Genomic DNA, 16,277 nt, shown 5'->3' on the forward strand with positions numbered 1-16,277 from the left:
ACAGACTCTTACAGGCGGTCCCAACAACTCCAGCTAACAATTAATCCATCTCCCCCCAATTGTTATGAAAAATCAGACATGTACACACATCCTGTCAATCATTCATCCCCTTCCCACACACACACACACACACACACACATACACACACACACACACACACACACACACACACACACACACACACACAAAAACAAAGGCTGCAAAGGTTTTCTAGCAANACACACACACACACACACACACACACACACACACACACACACACACAAAAACAAAGGCTGCAAAGGTTTTCTAGCAATAAACAGAACGCACCAATGGTTTGATCTGAGAACTACCATTTTCCCCCAAAAACATAATAAAGACAGATGAAGAGAGAATAGTCTTCTAGAAAACTATATATATAGATATATATATACATATACAAAGATAGGATAAGAGCACATGCATGCAAGCACATCGAGCGAGGAGGACGGGACAAGTCCATCACTGACGTCACAGCGAGACGGTGTCACAGGCCGGAGCAGGATAAGGAAGAGGAGGATATTGCAGAGGAGGCACAGAGACCCACCTATCGGACAGAGAGTGCCTACTGTCTAGAGAATACTGACGACTGGTGCGCCGGCTCGACCCCGAGCCTGAGTCGATATCGCTGCGCCCGTTGGTGGCAGAATCTAAACTATCATAGCGTCTGGCAGGAGGAGTAGGAAGGGAGGTGGGGAGGAGTGGAGAGGTGGAAAAGGAGCATCAGTAGAGCTCAGTGCAGATAATTCATAAAAAGTTCTAACTATTCTGATCCTCTGACCTGCCTGGTTAAGGACTGGTTCACAGCTTTAATTTAAAGAGCAATGATCAGATGGCCACCTGATAAGCTTTGCTCTGTGTTATCTTAGTCCTGGTGAGCACCATTAGTGATTCCACACCCCTAAATCACAGTTCAGATCAGTTGGGTAAATTTCAAGTATTTTATTACACTTTTTTCCCCTCTTCTACCTAATAAGAGATCTAATAAAAATAAACTAACTTGTGAGGCAAAATTAAGCTTCTATCTTTATGGTTAGGATTTAAAAGATATAAACATTGTACAAAGTATATAAAAAAAACTCAATTGTTCTAATGTCTTGTTAAAATCATAGATTTCCATATTTGTTTATGGATATTAGGCTATGACCACCATAGGATGATGTATTATCTTGAATAAAATGTACAGGATTTATGGCTTACAAGAGGTTTTATGAATAAAAAATAAATAAATCAGTGTTTTTATAAAACACATTAATTAAGGACTGCAATACTGACTCATTTATAGTCTAAACAATCTGCTCTTTAATATAAAAACTATGTTTTTAACATTATATAAAAAGTTGGAACCTAATATGCATGCAAGCCAACATCTTTGCTAATATTTCACTGATGTCAGCAGGCTTTTATTTGGGCGCATCAAAGCAAATAGGGCTTAAAACAAAACAAAACTTCATATCTCAACATGCAAAAATGGTTTATTGTGTTTCCTCTTTATGATTATACTGTGTTGGTCTGTTGCATCAAAATAAATAAACATATATCACACATTTATAACATGTATATCTATTGCCTAAGACAATCGAAATGTATACGCCAACTCCTTTGAGATGCTATTAGTAGAAATCTATAACAGAAAGAAATATTTTTGCAGCAGTGAACCAATCCCTAAATATTCTAAAAAAAAAAAACATTGCACTTGAACATTTACTTTCCCACCAAACTCCTTGCAAAAACTGAAAATCTAAGGTAGATTTAAGATTTTCTGAGAAGTACTTAAGCTTTAATTCTCTGTTGTTCTGTGGAGAAAAATCACATGGGGTTTCAAGCTTCCACACATGCATACAAAAGATGCAGGTGGACATTCATACATGACCTGTATACAAGAACTCTGAGTCTCAGTATGCTTGTATAAACTGAGGCCAGGGTTGTTGTCTGGAAGAGGAGAGCACAGTGGGAGATGTTACCATGTACAACATCCAAACAAAACAAGGCCACACCAGCTGGGTGGTCTCAGACGTCCAAGGGGATTTGTTGATTAAACTTATATAACTTAAAAATCTTTTGGGGTTTTTCATTCTTCTGCTGTGAAAAAAAAACAAACTTAAAACAAAAAATAAACATGACCACCCCCACACATCATCAATTAGACTCCAGAAATATATATTCGGCTGAATTTAGCAGAATGAAAGAGCATTTTTAGCATGCCTGTTACCTCATGGTTCTGAGATCGTAGTCCAGATCATGGATGTCATCGCTGTAGGAGTGTCTGTAGTGTTGATTCCGCATGGGGTACTGGTGCATGGAAGCGTTGGGCTGGGAGGTGGTGTAGAAGGGAGGCGGGATGCTGTTACTGGTCTCGCTGCGGTAGTCGCTGTCCCTGTCATCGACAGCACTGTCTGGGTCCTCATCTGTTTACAGCAGACAAGACAGAGAGGGGATGTGAGACTTAAAGAAATGTTGGAAATAATTTTGTTAATTAGAGATGACATCAATGAAAGCAAAGGTTTTTAAAAGCTTATGATAATTAATAGTCAATGTAGGCTAATAAGGGGAAAATAGGAAGTCCTTCAGAAACAAAGCCATTAAAACCATCTGTAACTGAGTGGGATTCAAATAAATTTAGATTAAAAATAATAATAATTAGTAATTGAACTAAATTGATCTAACATTGGAAAACTTTACCTCTGCATTTAACCCATCCCCTTTGGGAGCAGTGGGCTGCCATTGTGCAGCGACCGGGGAGCAATTGTGGGTTAAGAGCCTTGCTCAGAGAGCCAGAGTGGCAGTCTGTGGGAGTGGGGCTCAAATTCAGAACCTCAGGATTCCAAGCTCTATGCCCTAAACGATAGGCCACCATTCCCCCAGATTAGAAGTTCCAACTGGATGACCAAGGATTTATTAGTTTAAAATACTTCAGACAATGATCTTATAAAAATATCTCTCCAATTATGTTTTCACAAACTGTCTTTAAAATTTAAAATAAAACCCTTTTTATCTAAATTTTGAATTTTGTGGGCTCCTAGTAGACATATCAAGGGATAAACACACACATATGTACATATATTAGCCTGTATGATCCCACCACAATTGAATAAAAAAAAAAACTTGTACTACTGGTAGTTCTTTTTATATATATATTTAAATATATATTTGTAAGACATCTATCGCCTCACGGTGTGCATGTTTTATCTGCATGTGATTTTGTATGTTGAGTGCTACTTAATGTAGATGCAGATTTACCTTTAATGCATAAAACATTGCACAGAAGCTGAAATAGAAACAGTTACCATATTCTATATGTCTCTATTTATCTTTATATAGCTGTTACTACGATCTCCAAATATCTGTCTGTGCATAAGCCATGTTTCTTGATAGAAATAAATTTTTATATATCTAATGCTTTACTCAAAATTTTAGAATATAGAAAAAGTTCCCAGCAGGGCAAAGATTTTCAGGTAGTTATGATCTCTGAGAAAATCTGCAAAAGGAAATAATTTCACTGAGATATGGACAATAAATACACTTACACAAGTCATTAGCAGAAGTGCATGACATGAACTTACTCTGCTGGTCTCCCCACAGACTCCAATTACCTGTACAGAGAGAAAATGTTTTAGAATTGACTTATAGATATAATTCAAGCACATTAAATTAAAGTAACCATGCAGAGATCCACACAAACATGTAAAGTTCTGTAGCCTTGAGGAATAATAATCTTTCAATGTAAATCAGCTATCTTAGAAGTTATGAAAGAGGTGACTGGGTGCATAACTTTGTTAGCAAAAAAAAAAAAAGAAACAAGGCTATTCTACCAGCTTATATAAAAACTGACTTTTTAAAAGCAGCTGTCCTTGACGATTCCAAGTAGCTGGAAGCAGAAAACGCATACATGCTATTATAATTTACACAGACACAAGCCACGTTTGCATAAAGAGGTAGATGAGCCGTATTAAGTAGACTTCTACTGCACATGTCTCTCCATCTGCATCCTATGTCACCATCACTGGATGCTGTGATAGACAGGGAAAGGCTGTGTTGGACATGCAGCATATGTCAACTCGATTTCATCACACATCCATCCTCTTAAAATCATTTTGGAGCTCAGGCAGGCATGCATTCATGATTAGTCACATCATCTTCCTTTGCTTTCGTCACTCTATCCGGTGTTGAATCTAATAGCTTTATGTCTACCTTCTGCATAGCCTTCTCAATGAGTCAGAGAAAAAGAGCAGAGGGAGCGGGAAGAGTGGAAAACAGGACGCATGAAACGGACACAGCGGCAACGGCGCAGAGGGAGGGGGATACAGAAGAAGGCGGTGAAACTTACAGCACTGAGTGGAGGGGGCATGGAGTGATTGCTCTTGTTCTTCTTGGTAGGCATACTGACGTTAGAAAAGAAGCAGCGGAAACAGGCATGTTAGGGAAATAACATTAAGATCTTAGAAACACAGGGAGATCTTAACTCTGGAAGATCTGCTTGTTTTACGGAAATGAAAAATGTTCAGAAACATTACTAGAGCTATGACGCAAAACAGAAACAACATTAAATAAGATTGGAAAACTACATTTTATGAATAGTCAATTAAAAAGTTAATGACACGTGGAATTCAGTTAACAGTTTGTGCAAAAAAAGGAGAAATTCTTACATCTTGATCTCTCATTGCATTGAGTTGTTCAAGTTTCTTGGCCCAGTATCTGGCCTCTTCCTCTGGAATGTCTACAGAAATACAAAAATAAATTAGCCCAGTTGCAATTTAAAGAAAATAATACATGTTTCCATGTCATATTACAGGCTTTAAATGCTGGAGATAATGCAGGCTCTAAAGAAGCTGGAGGTCTATCACAGAGTGAATGAAAAGGTTTGTACAAGTGTTCCTAACCAAAGATGGCTTCTGTATTTTTCCTGGAAAGGTCAAAGTAGGATGAACTGATAAAAACAATTAAAGGAGAGTGAATATTCTTTTATACAATTTTAACAAAGCCTGTTGCCATGCTCATAAATCTTAAATAAAGGTTGTCAAAAGTAATAAAATATATTCATTAAATACTGCAGCTGCATAAAGTTAGACTCAAAATAGAAAGAAAATCTATATTTATAGTTTTGAAATTGCATCCAGAAGGGAAATAAATTAAATCTCAATGAGTGATTGATTTCTTACCAACTCTCTGGTGTCAAATGTGTTGAAACTGAAATAAGTCTTATTTGAATGTTTAACTTTAGAAATTGATCAGGTAGACACTTTCGCAGCCTTTACTGGCTTCCTGTTTTTCTGCAATGTATTAATGTAACATGAGCCTGATTCCTTTTAGCAACAATTCAAAATGCTCCAGATGAGAGAACAACCCATTCAACAGAGGCAGATGTGTCTTGACTTTCAGCGGTACAAGTAAAAAAACAAGAGACCCCTAAACTTAAACACATCTGCAGCCAGAGCAACTTTAAAACCATTGGAGCTGTGAGAAACAAGCTTGGAGAAGGACATGATGATGTATTTGATTTATGCATAATGATAGACCAATTATTTATCTTCCTGTGGTGTACAGTGAGGAGGATGGTAAGTGAAGGATAAAAAACTCCAGCTAAAAAAACAGCAAACTATTTCATTCTATCATCCTAAATCTAAATGTTAGCTCAACATTTACTGGACTATGAAGCCTTGTCAGAACAACAGCACTTTGCCACTAGGCCTCCACTCCCCACATCTTTACAAAGGATAATATTACCTGTCCAGAACGCCTTCAGAAAGGCGACATATATTCAGTAAAAACTGCAGTTTCATTAGATCAAATTTAAAAGAATATACAATAAAAACAAAGTCACCAAAAAGAAAAAAATATGCATTTAACGTAGAGAGAAATATGATGAAGACCAAACCTAATGGCAGTTCAAAGCGAGTGTCTAGCAGCAGCCTGTGAAAGGTCGGGTCTTTGGTTCCACAGATCTCGTTCTCAGCCATGATCACATTTGAGTCCAGGGTAAGCCACTGGCCTGGACCCTCCTGAAGAACACAAAATAGAACAAGAAAGTCAAACAAAAGAGCATCATTGTAAAATGCTAACTCAGAAGAATAGAACCAAAAAGTTCATATTTCCTGTTTCTTTTTAATTAGAACAGATGGAAAATCCATTTGTTGGCCCACAATAGGGAAATTGTGGTCTTACAGCAGCAACAGGTTATAGCATAAGTGAACACACAATGTGGACCTTAGAAAGTGTATAAATGTAACAGAATAAGTAACAGAGTTAAGAAAATAAACAAAAAAATACCATACTGTACAGTGTTTTTATAATATAAATGCTCTGTTTATAATAATAAACAGAGCATTTATATTTACAACACAGGAGTGTTTACCTATCACATATTGAAAGTTTGATGACTCTAAAAGACCGCTGCTGTGCCTGACTTTTTTTTTTTAATCTATAAATGTAACAAACAGTTTTTAGATTTAAGGTGCAACCTAATGAAGAAAATAGAACTTCTGTCTGCAGAAAATGGTATACTGAATTACAGTATTAAACTGATAGTAGGAACTTTTGAAAACAATCATTTTTCATTAATCTAAACCCAGATATAATCCCTGAATCATTATAACTAATGAAACAAATTGAGAAAAAGAGCAGGAGAAGGACCTCGTTGGACTGTCGTATGCTGTGCAGGGGGATCCATACAGTTCCAACCATGGTGTCCCAGATCAGTCCTTTGTTCCACACCTCCACTGTGAGGCCTAGATCCAGACGGTTTATCTCACTGTGCAGCAGAAAGAGTAAATTGTAAAAAAAATAAAAAAAAAATAAAAAAAAAATAAAAAAATTGTTCTTTATCGAAAAATCAATCAGCATAAAGGGAAGTTGATTGTGAACAAAGCTATTGCAAGGTTCGATAAGAGCAGAGACTATGTGGAACAAGAATAAAACAGAACTTTTCCCATAGCAACACACTGTTGAAGCTTATGTAAGAAACATAAAGCTCTAATATGTGACTGAAAATCTTCAGCTTCCTCTACATCTCTTAAATTTTAGCAAGAGGTTTTTGTTTTAACAGACATCTTTAATAATTAAAAAACTTCGAGTCAAATGTTTTCTTTAAAGAAACAAATAAAGTGTTCCTCCTTGAATGGTAAAGCAGTGCCAGAGTCATGAGTCAGAGTGAAAAACCTTTCTGAAGAAGCATTTTTTTCTTGTTTTTAGCAAATTTCAAGAATTACTGAGTTCAGAAGAAATCTTCAGATAGAATCAAGCTTCTGGGTGTGGAGACATGTTATGTCAGCCTAACACTCAACAGGAGGATAGCTTAATATAAGCAAGAACTCCTTTTATGAAGGATAAATGTTGCTGCTGATACTGCTGCCCTCAGTTACTAACGCTTGAGGGGAACTCTTCCTTTAATGAAATAAGAACATCTATTAATGGTCTGCAGCTAAATGTATGATACTATTATTATCTCCATAATAACCACAGGCATGAATGTAGAAACCAAAGCTAATCCTTTTGTTTAGATCATTTTTTAGGTAACAATATGGGAAACATGGAGTTACACACTTTTATATAGATTTCAGGTGTTGATATGAGGGTGCATTTTACAATAAAATCAATGAAAACCTCTTTATGAAATATGTGTTTTTGGAGATTGACAGACAAAAAGACATATTGAATGAGGAAATGAGTGTTGAATGTAAGACACTGTACATGTAGGTGGAATAAAAGGACTCACAACATGAAGTCCTGTTCCCAGCAGGGTTGACTGCCTCGCACAGCGATGGTTGTGCTTTTAACATTTTGCACCTTGAGGGTCACGTAAGTGTTAAATTTCTCTGTAAGAAATTAAATTGATTATACTTTCTGTACAAGCCTATCAATCAGCTTCAGCGATAAATGCTGTGTATTTAACGTCATTACTCACCTTGGGGTCCATCGAGCTTTCCTTTCTTTACTGTGAACGAAATGATAAAAAAGCAAAAAACAGAACATAGCATTAGTCTGTTTTATCATATTATCTTAAAGACGCTTTATACCAAATATAAGAGTATTTTGTATGAAAAATGCTTTAAAATGACCCATATTTTCTCACTTTGTAACAACAAACAAATAATATACTTCATCAGGAGTTTTTTTGACAGATTAAGACCAATGCGGTACAAACTTTGGTGTTGAAAAAATTGGCATACGGATTTCAAAATTTAACCAATGCATGCATTTCATCCCTTACGTTAATACTGTAGAACCATCTTTCACAGCAAATAAAGCTGATACTCTATTGGTGTATGTTTCCACCAGCTTTGCACAGTTTTTTTGGCCAAAAAAAGACCTAGCTCAACCCTTGACTGACCCGATGGATATTGTCTGTAACAATGATCCAGGGATTTTATTTATTTTTCCTTTACAGCAGCTTACTGGTACTGTATACAGCTGCGTCCCCCATTCTATTAAGACTGACCAGCTGCCTCAGCATGATGCTGCCACAACCATGCTTCACTGTGGTAATCATGGGGGACTGTTCTGCTGAAAGTCTGTTTGGCCACCACGTTATATTAAGCGAACAGCATTTCTGGTTTGTGTTGTATTTCTGTTCGAATCATTTCGTTTTGGTTGATGATTTGAATGGTGCTACGTGGGATATTTAAAGCTTGGATTCTTTTCTGTCCATGATCAGACAGCTGTGTTCTCTGGTTTAACATGATGCTTTTTTGTTGTTTAACAAGCATTTAAGGACTTTACAGAACAGCTGCCTTTACAGTGAAATCAAATAACCTACAGGTTACACACTGGTTGCACTGGACTTTATCTAGGAGTATAGAAGTAAAGAGGGTTGAATATTAGTCCACACTACATTTTCTACATTTTCAATAATTAAATAGTTAGTCGTTACATAAAATTATAATATATTGTAGAGGCCTGGACAGTTTAGAAAAAAAACACACACACACACACACAAAATAAAAAGAGTCTTGCACCAATCTTAACCATTGCCTCTGCCTCACAGAGCTTGCTGGTGACTGACAGCAGTTTGGCATTTTAGATATAAGGTGGGTGGTCTGCTGTCCTCAGGCCGGGATTCCTCTGTTCTCTATGCATAGAATGCCAAGATCTCAATATGAAAGACTGAACCCATTCAGTAGATGTCAGAGTCTCTGAGTCATTTATTGAAGGCTAGAGGAACAGTTTGTGCAGGTAAAAGTTAAAGGTTGAGGGAAAAGCCTCTTTTGCTTCTTACCTCTTTAAGTTGCAATCCCACATTTTTTTAATAGGACATGACAAAAAAAAAAAAACGTTATTATCTCTGAGATGATCAACAAGGTACTGTCAATGTCAGACCGCCAATTCTCTTTCACAGAGTCCTACAGAGGTAGCATGGCTTTTAAAACACCAGTGATGTCAAATCCGTATTTATTATTCATTTAATTTTGACCCCTACTGATGTTTACCCCCTTTCTGTTCAGCAGTGAAGTATTAATATTCAGAGAGCTGATATTTAATCCCTGCTGATTGCCTGTTTTTATTGATATTACATGTATTGTAGGAGACTTTTTTATTATACATTTAAACTTTAGTTGTCCAAAGACTATATGAAACATATGATAAAATCTCTGTTCTCATATTTATAGCTACTGTGTTTTATGTATAACACAGCAAACAGCTTCAGTGACTGAAAAAAAACGACTTTGGTTCATAAGTTTGATTTTCTTGTGTATTTCTTGTGAAACAATCAAAAAGGATCCTCTTCACTCCTCAGTATATCATTTTATCCACCATGGACTAATAGCTCACTCTTTATCACGTCTGACTATATAATTATTTATTATTATTATTTATTATTACCATTTGGCTTATTCACAGACACTGACTAGCTACAGTCAAGGTGAAACTGGATTACATTTGAACAAGTATTTCTTTCCTCATTAGCAGCATCTCATTTACTAAATACTAAACAAAATTTACTTAGGACCATAAAGCTGTGATTTATGATTTCCATAACATCCCAAAAAATGCTTTCATGAGCAGAATAAATTGCATCAGATTGTTAAAAATTCCCCATAGTAAACACATGGGAACTACTTTTGGAACAAAGCAGGCTAAACGTAGATTTCTGAAATTTTATGTGTGCAGACTACACCTAAAAAGAGGAGTCTATGCAAGAAAACCAGCCAAGTTAAAGGAACTCTATCACATCTGAAAAGCAGAGAGGTTGAATAGTCAGCTAGAATTTGGCCAGCATCTTATTTTATTCTAGATCGGAAAAATAATATTACAGTTTTAGATGAATCATGTATTATACACAACTGTCTGTGATGGTAGTAAATAAATATAAATCAATTTTGTCTTGTAAAGAAAAAAGCTAATTGAACTTGGAAAGAGGTGATGACAAAGCAACACATTCTGAGTAATTTTCCCTGTCAGTGAAAATGGAAATGATAATCGCTGTGGAGCGACAGGTTTCTTAAAATAGCATTTTCCACAGAAAACCTCCAGGATAACACCTATCTCTGTCTTAACCATGGGCCCTGAATCACGATTTAGGTGGTGGTTTAGTGGAGCATGTGTTTCACAGACTACTCCAAAGGAAAATCCTCCTCCAGATATTTACCTGCTGGAAAAGCATTCCCATCCGCAGGGTGAGGTGGAATCAATCCAGTCAATTCACATTTTATCAACATGTGAGCACTGACAGATCCACCTTAGCGTCTCACTTGGCAACCCTCACGCACAGCGTCCTGTCCTCATCCAGTCATCGCCCTTTTCCCTCTCACTCCATCACTGACTCCCACAAGCCTCCCCTACCATGTGGCGAGTGTGCACGTGCGCTCCCTTTCTATCTCTTTTGCTTGTGCTCTATTAATCTCTCTGTGGAGCCGCCGGATGCAGTCAGAGTGAGCTGCATCCCCAACTCTAAAAATAACCACCCTAGTGTGACAGGGCTGGGGAGAGGGGTGCTGGAAAGAGAAAAAAGGGGTGTGTGTGTGTTTGCGTAGAAGGGGAGGACTATATGCTGTCAGGCATGAGACTGAACCAACACTGCTGCATTTATGGCACACTAAAAAAAAAGGAAGTGTTGTTTATTCTGTTGATATGCATCTGGATAATTGACAGGAATCCATCTCACAAAATTTGAAATAGTTGGAAATAAATCATGTATATCTTACAATCTATGTATATTTATATCTTTATCTTTAGAACTAATTACAGTGAACAGAAAATTTCATGCTTCTGATGCATTCAGAATTTCTTTTTTCAGAAGTTGGAAGGATTGTGCAACAAATAACTTCAGAGGATCTGGAACTAAATTTTGTTGTGCTTTTCTTCTGATCGAAACAAAATATTTTTCTTACATTCTAACGATATAACTGGGGGTTTGATGTTTAAACTTGGACACAGCTGGATGCTCCAACAGGTCAAAGTCCCCAAACACACACAAAAATCAGTTGTAAAATCAGAAATAAGGCCCTTGGAATGGGCCAAACTTAAACCCTCTTGACACAACATTGTTTGAAAGAAAGCTCTATGGAAAGAAACAATGGAATAAATAAACAATCACTTTGCATAAAAAAGCAAATTAGAATTATGGTAGTAGTTTGGTGAAAGCAAGAGATGTTGTGTAGTTTCTCTATAGATTGCTTAGAAAGCTTTAGTCATTTATATTTGTATACATGTATGCATTTTTAATACATTAGTGAGGTTGCTCTTAATATCTGATTGGATTCATAGAATAGTTTAGCAATTTATTTGTATAGCACAGTTTAGTAAAGAGGAAATTCAAAATGTTTTACATGAATTAAACAATAAAATAAAAGGAAAATAAAAATGGGATATAATGTCCTTTAATGTCCCAAAATGAATATCCTGGGATAATATGGATTGGATGGTGCCTCACTATAATTATTTTTATTTCCACTTTTTATGATTTTATCAAGCCTTATCAAAAAAAATAATCAATATTAATTTAAATAAAATGTACTTATTAATAAATAGATGCAATAAATAGAATATAGCACTGATTTTATGCTTCTACTTTGTAATTTTCTGGTGTGTATTTTGCAATCTTGCAGCTGGGTGTCACGATCAGAGTGGCTGGCAGATTTAAATATGCTTACTCAGCCTCAGTGACACAGTTTATTATTTTGCAGATTACTTCAGACAACATGAGACATGGAGAGGGTAAATTACTCTGAGTAGAAAATACAAGACCACTGAAGCAAAGGCTCATCTTTATCCGTATCCCTACAGCAAACATTAAACAATATTTTATCAATGTAAAGATAGCAGATGGCCTTCCAACAGGTCTGAATAAAGTACTGGGAAAATGAATACAATAATCTTTAGTACTGTGGAAGACAGTGGAGCACAAATTAACACCAGAGCTCATTCAGCAACAACTGATGGGTGTAATTTGAAAATAAACACACAAAAAAGAGTCATTGAAGGATACAGCATCTAGTACAGAGGCTTGAAAGTTTGGCAAACATTCATAATGAACATAAGCAAATACAGCTCATTCTTATTGTAATAAGAATAATACAGTAATTTCTACAAGTGGGTGGCAGAGAAAATACATGTTATTCTGTACTTGAAGGATGTGATGCTGTCCCCTCATGCCTGAATAAAGGTTTTTAAACTTTTGATTGGAGAGATTTGCACAAAATTGCCTCCACAATTTGGATTCAACAGATATCCTTCTTGCTCAGTGGCTATTACTGAGTTAGATTAATGTTTTCGTTAGGTCAAGGCAAATGTTTGACATGACTATTGTCTAATTAGTTGATTATCCAAGCTTTTGTTGTTGTTGTTGTTGTCAGCATTCACTTTTTAGTCAGGCTTTGCCTCATAAAATGGAGTATGCTGTTAATGCTAGGAAGGTTTATAACAAAATATCTAAGGAAGGAGAAGTTAACGCCGTCATAACGCAGTTCTACCAGTGCTTTAACCAGGGTCACTAATGAAGGGGCAGGGCTCTGCATATGCCCTGTTTTAAAATGGTTTCAATTAGCCCCTTGCTAACGATAAATAACCCCTTGGATCTTTTTTTTTTTTTAAATAATGTGAATTATATTTTAAGATTACTGTCTTACTCGAGAAAAGCCCTGTTTCATATCAACCTCAACACCAAACCAACACAAGTATCTTTCTCCTGGCAACCGGTAAAATCCCTCCCTCCCTCACTCCCCTCTTCCGTTAATCCAGGATCGGGTCGTGGGGGTAGCATCTTCAGTAGGGAGGCGCAGACGTCCCTCTCCCCAGCCACTCCCCCAGCTCCTCCGGGGGAATCCCAAAGTGCCACCAAGCCAGCTGAGAAACATAGTCCCTCCAGCGTGTCCTGGGTCTCCCCCTGGGCCTCCTCCTGGTGGGACGTGCCTAGAACACCGTACCAGGGAGGCGTCCAGGAGGCATCCTAACCAAATGCCTGAGCCACCTCAACTGGCTCCTCTCGATGTGGAGGAGCAGCGGCTCTAATCTGATTCCTCCTTGGATGAGGAGCTCCTCACCCATCTCTAAGGGAGAGCCCAGACACACTACGTAGAAAACTAATTTCGGCCTCTTGTATCCAGGATCTCAATCTTTCGGTCATAACTCAAAGCTCGCGACCATGGATGAGGGTAGGAACATTGATCGACCAGTAAATCGAGAGCGTTAACTTTTGGCTCAGCTCTCTCTTCACCACAACCTGCAAACTCCTATTAGCCACTGGATGGTGAGACAGAGAGTCACAACTAATTGTTCAAGAGGACAAATCACTACTGCTCTGGATGCAGCTCATCCATGGAAAACCCATTTCATGAAACCTTGTTCTTAAATTAATCTGAATTCTTCATTAAATTTGAAAGGTCTGTAGCTACTGACTCTTCAGGAAGCTGCTGACCTCTTCCAACCACGAGCCTCATCATCCACTGACCTCTGCTGAGGGTCTGATGTCACCAACCATTTTGTAAAAGAGTCATTGTCATCCCAATCTGCTTCCATTCTGTCATTAGACCAAGTACCAGTTGGATGTAAAATATTTAGTAGTGGGAATATTCAGTGATATGGAGGAATTACCCATTACTGCTATAAATATAGTTTAATCTTCTAAAAGTATATCAACATACTGTTAACATCAGTCTCTTTGAGGGTCTTTAGAAGTCTCCTTTTCATCATACCACAAAGCAGAAAGAGTTTGAAAGAAGATGCATGGATAAATTCCTGTAAAACATGTTTGATCATTCCCCTTTCATCATCTGAGTCGATCATCACCAACGCATCAACAACCAGTCAACCCCAAAAAGCATTAGATTAATAACCTGAAGGACTCAAGTTACATAAATAAAGAGGATCTTCATATTTCTCCTCAAATAATTTCAATGTTAATGCATGCAAATCAAAATGGCTTCCTGAATACAAAGTAAATTGCTGTCAGCAGCTTCTTTAATCATTTATGTATGTATCTGTCCATGGTCCAAAAAGTGTTAGACATTGAGTCCACTTGCATTAGTTTTATGCGTCTGTTTTACACTGCTACGTTTTCTTAGACCAATTTAAAATAAACCTCTTCAGCTCTTGACATAAAATAAAAGGACTTTATCAACGTGATGTCCATAAGGCTTCAATTGGCTCTCTTTAAATCCACACCCTTAAAAGATTGCATCTCCTTTCAGATCTAAACTCTGTTTCGATATAGGCTATCACCAGAGAATTACAGCAAATAACATAAAAGTTGTAGGAAAAGCAGCAAAAACTGTTTATACAGCATTGAGCTAAGTGAAGCTTACATCTTGATTAAGTATATTTGTTTGACAGAGGTCGCCAGGAGCACACCACTGGACTAATCTGTAATATCGATCCAGTAGGATCAGTGCCAGGTTCTGTAATATCCTGCAGAAGAGTCATTAGACACTTTCTTTGGGGGAAGTGTGGTAAAATAAGCAGATGCATTAAAGAAATTCAGAATTTAGAACTGTATCTGCACTCTTTTCACACCAAGAACATGTATATTGCATTTTTAACTTTCTACACAGCATTCCCTAACGTGTGCTCTTGAGCTATTTTAAATGTTCAGACCAGCTGGTGGAGGAAACTGACAGAACATCATGCCAAGACATTATACTGTTAGAAGCGCCTTACCTCCAACACACAACAATGACATTTCTTATGAGCTGCTTTAATCCAGGGTCCAGCTACTTCACTAGTTCCCTAATTGGTAGAGATGATCTTTACAAAGCCCAGCCCAGGGATGGAGAGCAGCTGGGCTGGAGGTGGGTGAAACCAGGCGTCGCTGTTCACTAGCGGCAACGTTGCCCGGCTGGCTTCGTGACAGCTAGTAAAAAAAAAAACACATAAATCAAAATAAAAAAATAAAAACAGACGGTAGACACTTCCCTTCGCTCAGACGGAGAACGCCCTGTCCCTTTTCTCTTTTTGTGGCGTGTTTCGCCGCCTCTTTCCACCCCTCCCCGCTCTCTCTCAGCTCTCCAATCCCCAGCTAACAGCCATCTTGTTCAGCTTCAGCACCACCAGCTGCGCGGACAGCAGTGACGTCAAGGCGCGTGGCTTGTTTCATTACTCTTCAAAGGTTTTAATAGTAATAAAAAAAACTAACAATTATAATAAAATAAATAATAAAAATTGTAATAATGTAATAATAAAAATAAATTGTAAAAATTGTAATACATAATAAAAATGTATCAATAAATAAAATAATATTAATAGCAATAATTACATTTGTGACTTATATTTGTATTTGGAGCGCTCTGATCTGATATAATGAGCTGTATGTGATGTAATCACATTTAACCAACCTCTGTTCTAAGAAGTCCACAGATTTTTCTTGAGGAATTTTGATGCAAGATCATCCAGGGACGCCCTAAACTGACCAGATAAGGCATGGGTGTCCTAATTTTGTGTGGTTAAGCAAAGCAATAGCCACAGAAGTCAATAGGCCCCTTGGTAAGCTTGGAGGGGGTGCATATATTTAAACCTCAGGTGCTAATAATGTTTCCAGGTAAACCAGAAGACATTTAATAATGCAACTACAATTAAGACAAAACTTGGCAGATATTTGCTCTATATGTGACAACCCCAAATGAGTCCTCAGGATTATAGAAACTTTTTAAGTAGACCTTCACAAAAGGAGAAAAGGAAATGAGCTGCTTGGTGGAGGTCTGAGCTCTGACTTCTTTTTAGTTCTGCAAAAACTTATTCGATAAAACATAAATGTTTACTTTTTCTTGGCATTAAACCTTGAGTTTAAATTTTTGCTGGTAAACATTTCATACAAAACTTTCAAAGAACACAT

General features: G+C 37.2%; 1 protein-coding gene across 7 annotated transcripts in view; it reads right to left on the minus strand.

Annotated features, from left to right (window-relative positions):
- The window catches only part of LOC107098387 (protein unc-13 homolog A-like), a 60,598-nt gene extending 45,116 nt beyond the window's left edge, over positions 1 to 15,482 (minus strand). For 2 of the 7 annotated variants that reach the window (XM_015396047.1, XM_015396053.1), the window contains exons 1-10: positions 15,107 to 15,482; positions 7,920 to 7,949; positions 7,731 to 7,830; positions 6,650 to 6,767; positions 5,895 to 6,018; positions 4,666 to 4,736; positions 4,347 to 4,401; positions 3,583 to 3,612; positions 2,232 to 2,427; positions 567 to 686 (exon numbers count right to left, since the gene is read on the minus strand). In XM_015396047.1, the coding sequence (XP_015251533.1) occupies positions 567 to 686; positions 2,232 to 2,427; positions 3,583 to 3,612; positions 4,347 to 4,401; positions 4,666 to 4,736; positions 5,895 to 6,018; positions 6,650 to 6,767; positions 7,731 to 7,830; positions 7,920 to 7,949; positions 15,107 to 15,128 (866 nt within the window). In that variant the 5' untranslated portion in view covers positions 15,129 to 15,482. Of the gene's footprint in view, positions 1 to 566; positions 687 to 2,231; positions 2,428 to 3,546; positions 3,613 to 4,346; positions 4,402 to 4,665; positions 4,737 to 5,894; positions 6,019 to 6,649; positions 6,768 to 7,730; positions 7,831 to 7,919; positions 7,950 to 10,601; positions 10,689 to 15,106 lie in introns of those variants that run through there. The other 5 variants (XM_015396050.1, XM_015396051.1, XM_015396045.1 and 2 more) reach the window with 4 other exon arrangements.
- Between the last annotated feature and the right edge of the window lie 795 nt (positions 15,483 to 16,277).

The sequence above is a fragment of the Cyprinodon variegatus genome, unplaced genomic scaffold, assembly GCF_000732505.1.
Source record: "Cyprinodon variegatus isolate N-32 unplaced genomic scaffold, C_variegatus-1.0 Scaffold773, whole genome shotgun sequence".
NCBI classification, from domain to species: domain Eukaryota; kingdom Metazoa; phylum Chordata; class Actinopteri; order Cyprinodontiformes; family Cyprinodontidae; genus Cyprinodon; species Cyprinodon variegatus.